Raw genomic sequence first — 5,000 nt, 5'->3', positions numbered from 1 at the left:
AGCCTCCCCCAGTGCATCCTAGCCTCTCCCAGTGCATCCTAGCCTCTCCCAGTCCACCCCAGCCTCTCCCAGTGCATCCCAGCCTTTCCCAGTGCTCCCCAGCCTCTCCCAGTGCATCCTAGCCTCTCCCAGTGCTCCCCAGCCTCCCCCAGTGCTCCCCAGCCTCCCCCAGTGCATCCTAGCCTCTCCCAGTGCATCCCAGCCTCTCCCAGTCCACCCCAGCCCCCTCTCCACCCTTCACTCACCACCCATTACTTTCCCACAGATTGGTGATGAGTATTTTACATTCATCACCAAGTGCCAGGACCCCAAGGCGTGCACGGTGCTGCTCAGGGGACCCAGCAAGGATATCCTGAATGAGGTGAGGGTGCTGTTGGATGGCCGGGACTGTTTAAGTTGGTTTGGTTTAAAGTTTTTTGTGTTTTTTGTGTGTTTTTTGTGTTTGTTTTGTGTTTTTTTTTTGGAGATTTTGTTTAATTGTTTGTTTTTTTTTCATTTCCACCCTAATCACTTCAAAAAATGCCCATTTCTACCCTAAAAACTGAAAAATACTGCCATTTCTCCCCTTAAACACCCAAAAAAACACTCATTTTCACCATAATAAACACAAAAACACCTATTTTCTCCATAATAAAACCAAAAAACACCCATTTCTGTGCTAGAAACAAAAAAAAAACACCCATTTCTACCCAAAAACACCAAAATAAACAAGATCTACTCGTAACAACCTAAGAAAATAAAAAAATATAAAAATAAATAAATAAATAAATAAACACCTGACCTGACTTGACCCGACCCATACCCACAGGTGGAGAGGAACCTTCAAGACGCCCTTGGAGTGGCCCGGAACTTGGCCCTGGAACCCCGTCTGGTCCCTGGGGGTGGCGCGGTGGACATGGCAGTCTCCAACTTCCTGCAGCAGAAGGCCAAGGGGGTGTCAGGGGTGAGGCAGTGGCCCTATTCTGCTCTTGCCCAGGCCCTTGAGGTATGTGGGGGGGTGAGGGGAAGGAGGAGGAGGAGGAGGAAGAGGGTTGTCTTAAATTGCTCGTTAAATTGTCTTTATTCTCTAACAGCAGACCAAAAACATGCCAAATTGTCTTGAAATGTCCCTAAAATTCCCTGAACTGTCTTGAAATGTCCCTAAACTGCCTTAATATGCCCCTAAATTCCCTGAACTGTCTTGAAATGCCCTTAAATTCCCTGAACTGTCTTGAAATGTCCCTAAATTCCCTGAACTGTCTTGAAATGCCCCTAAATTCCCTGAACTGTCTTGAAATGCCCCTAAATTCCCTGAACTGTCTTTAAATGCCCCAAAAATTCCCTGAACTGTCTTGAAATGCCCCTAAATTCCCTGAACCGTCTTGAAATGCCCCTAAATTCCCTGAACTGTCTTGAAATGCCCCTAAAATTCCCTGAACTGTCTTGAAATGCCCCTAAATTCCCTAAATCATTCCCCCATTAAACCCCATCACCCATTCCCCATCAAAAACAAAAAAAAAAACATTTCTACCCACATCTCAGCCAAAAACACCCAAAAAAACCCATTTAAACACCCAAAACCCATTTAAACACCCAAAAACAACCCATTTCACCCCAAAACCCACCATTTTCCCATCAAAACACCAAAAAAAAACACATTTCTACCCACATCTCAGCCAAAAACACCAAAAAAAACCCATTTAAAAACCCAAAAACAACCCATTTTCCCATCTAAACCAAAAAAACACATTTCTACCCTCATCTCAGCGAAAAACACCCAAAAACAACCCATTTTCCCATCAAAACCAAAAAAAAAAACACATTTCTACCCACATCTCAGCCAAAAACACCCAAAAAACCCATTTAAACACCCAAAAACACCCCATTTCACCCCAAAACCCACCATTTTCCCATCAAAACACCCAAAAAAACACATTTCTACCCACATCTCAGCCAAAAACACCTATAAAACCCATTTAAACACCCAAAAACACCCCATTTCACCCATAACTCACCCATTTTCCCATCTAAACACCGAAAAAAACACATTTCTACCCACATCTCATCCAAAAACACCCAAAAAAACCATTTAAACACCCAAAAACAACCCATTTTCCCATCAAAACACCGAAAAAACACATTTCTACCCACATCTCCCTAAAACACCCTAAAAACAACCCATTTTCCCATCTAAACACCAAAAAAACACATTTCTACCCACATCTCAGCCAAAAACACGTAAAAAACCCATTTAAACACCCACAAACAACCCATTTCACCCCAAAACCCACCATTTTCCCATCAAAACACCGAAAAAACACATTTCTTCCCACATTTCAGCCAAAAACAACCCATTTTCCCATCAAAACACCAAAAAAACACATTTCTACCAACATCTCAGCCAAAAACACGTAAAAAACCCATTTAAACACCCACAAACACCCCATTTCACCCCTAAACCCACCATTTTCCCATCAAAACACCGAAAAAACACATTTCTACCCACATCTCAGCCAAAAACACCCAAAAACAACCCATTTTCCCATCAAAACACCAAAAAAAAACACATTTCTACCCACATTTCAGCCAAAAACACGTAAAAAACCCATTTAAACACCCACAAACACCCCATTTCACCCCTAAACCCATTTCAGGTCATCCCACGCACTCTAGCTCAGAACTGTGGAGCTAACATCATCAGGGTTCTCACTGCCCTGCGCGCCAAACATGCATCCGGGGCCACCAGCTGGGGGGTGGATGGGGAGATGGGGGAATTGGCTGACATGAACAAACTCAAGATCTGGGAGCCGCTTGCTGTGAAGGAACAGGTATACAAGACTGCTGTGGAGGTGAGTCGTGTGTTTTTTTGGTGTTTTTTGGTGTTTTTTGGTGTTTTTTGGTGTTTTTTGGTGTTTTTTGGTGTTTTTGGTGTTTTTTTGTTTTTTATGTTAATTTGTGTGTTTGTTGGTGTTTTTTGTGTGTTTGTGTGTGTTTTCTTTAGTTTTCTGTGTTTTTTTGGGGTTAATTTGTGTAAAATGTTCGTGCAGGTGAGTCTTCCGTGTGTTTGTGTGTGTTTTTGTGTGTTTTCTTGGTTTTCTTAATATTTTTTCGTTTTCTGTGTTAGATTGTCTGTTTGGCGGTGTTTGTGTGTGTTTTTTGTGTGTTTTCTTGGTGTTTTCTTAATATTTTTTTGTTTTCTGTGTTTGGTGGTGTTTGTGTGTGTTTTGTTTAGTTTCTCATTATTTTTCTGTTTTTTATCTGAGTTAACTTGTGTAAAATCTTGTCTTGTGTGTGTTTGGCAGTGTTTGAGTGTGTTTTTTGATGTTTTTTTCTTTTTCTTTGTGTTACGTGTGTTAATTCTCTCTCTCTCTCTCTCTCTCTCTCTCTCTCTCTCTCTCTCTCTCTCTCTCTCTCTCTCTCTCTCTCTCTCTCTCTCTCTCTCTCTCTCTCTCTCTCTCTCTCTCTCTCTCTCCAGACGGCCGTGCTGCTGCTGCGCATTGATGACATTGTGTCTGGCTCCAAGAAGGCCAAGGACGGAGGCGAGGGGGCGCGGCTCCCCCTAACATGGGAGGCATGGAATAAGAGGGGAAACTTACCTAAAAATATCGTACATTAAAGGAAAAAAAACCGTACATTGATCCTTACATACATACATACATACACACATACAGACACGTTCATGCACTTTTATTATTATTATTATTATTTTTCTATAATTTTTTTTAAGTATTTCATCTTATTATTATTATTATTATTTTTCATTATTTATTTTTTTCTTAATATGTCAGATTCTCATAAGTGTTTGTTTCTTTATACTAATTATTATTGTAACGCTTGCCTAATCAGTAATAAATAAAAAAAAAGTTAAAATATTTGAAATCCTGAGAGAAAGTGGTATTATTTTAACAGTTTCCTTTCATGTCTGTCAGTATGTGTGTATGTATGTGCGTGTGAGTCCGTTTTTTTTTTTTTTTAGAGGGGTAACGAAACTAAATTCTTTCGTATTGCTTATATCCAATTTATTAGAGTCTGCCATTCACCTTATTTGTTTCTTTGATTGTCTGTCTGTCTGTCTGTCTGTACGTGTGAAAGTATCCGTTTTTTATTTATTTTTCTTGGGGTAACGAAACTAAATTATCTTAAGTTTTGTTTACATTCATATTATTAGAGTCTACCATTCATTAATACACTAAATAATGAAAGAAAACGATAATTATTGACCTGCAACTAAAAAAAAAATAAATAAAGCCGCTATATTAATGAGTAAATATAGGAATAAATAAACTAACGCAAGTATATAAACAAACATACTGCCATTTAGATTCCCTACAAGTTATTAATCAGTAAATGTATAAAAAAATAAATAATAAAAATAAAAATAAACCACTGACAGCGAAAAAATAAAAATAATAATAATAATCATTTATATTACGCCAAAGCTTCCGTCATTTCAATTTCCTTGCGTTAATTTAGCACAAGAATGGGGGAGTGCTTTAGCGGCCAAGGTCAAGCCGGGTAACCTCGCCTGACCTTCCCAAGAATGCAAGGGCGGCGCGGCGTAACCTTTCTTAACGGGGCAACAAAATTCCATCTCTCAAGGCCGCGAAAAAAAAAACGTAATTTTTCCCAACGGAGTCACAAATCCAAGATGGCGGGGATCATTACTTATATATTTCCACAAATTTTGCGCCTCCTAGCCTCCCCTGGGTGGGTTTTCTTAGCTTCCCTGGTTGGTGTGCGTAGCGTGACCCTTGGGGAGTCCTGGGAGCCCTGCACACACCAGCTGGGGACGAGAACATCCCTAAAACACATCCCTGGCTAGCCCAAGGCACAGACCACCCCGTTATGGCGGACACTCTCTTAATTCTCGAGTTTTTACAATATAACGTTATCTTTCTTAGGTATTTTTAGTCTTAGATGAATGATTAATTAATGTGCGGTTGGTATATATGGGTTTTGAGTGCGTGTGTGCGTGTGTTTGCGTGCATTGCGTGTGTTGTTAGGAATGTGTGTTGGCAAGA

The 5,000-nt window shown here is 40.3% G+C and overlaps 1 protein-coding gene across 1 annotated transcript in view; it reads left to right on the top strand.

Moving 5' to 3' along the window:
• Positions 1–3,861, top strand: part of LOC135096106 (T-complex protein 1 subunit gamma-like) — a 9,596-nt gene extending 5,735 nt beyond the window's left edge. Inside the window, exons 8-11 of the mRNA XM_063997366.1 lie at positions 266–361; positions 809–985; positions 2,634–2,828; positions 3,455–3,861. Of these exons, the coding sequence (XP_063853436.1) occupies positions 266–361; positions 809–985; positions 2,634–2,828; positions 3,455–3,595 (609 nt within the window). The 3' untranslated portion in view covers positions 3,596–3,861. The remainder of the gene's footprint in view (positions 1–265; positions 362–808; positions 986–2,633; positions 2,829–3,454) is intronic.
• Positions 3,862–5,000: the final 1,139 nt, after the last annotated feature.

This window comes from Scylla paramamosain, unplaced genomic scaffold (assembly GCF_035594125.1).
Source record: "Scylla paramamosain isolate STU-SP2022 unplaced genomic scaffold, ASM3559412v1 Contig2, whole genome shotgun sequence".
Taxonomy (NCBI): domain Eukaryota; kingdom Metazoa; phylum Arthropoda; class Malacostraca; order Decapoda; family Portunidae; genus Scylla; species Scylla paramamosain.
Note: the sequence above shows the minus strand (reverse complement) of the source record. Positions and strands in the feature narration are given on the sequence as shown.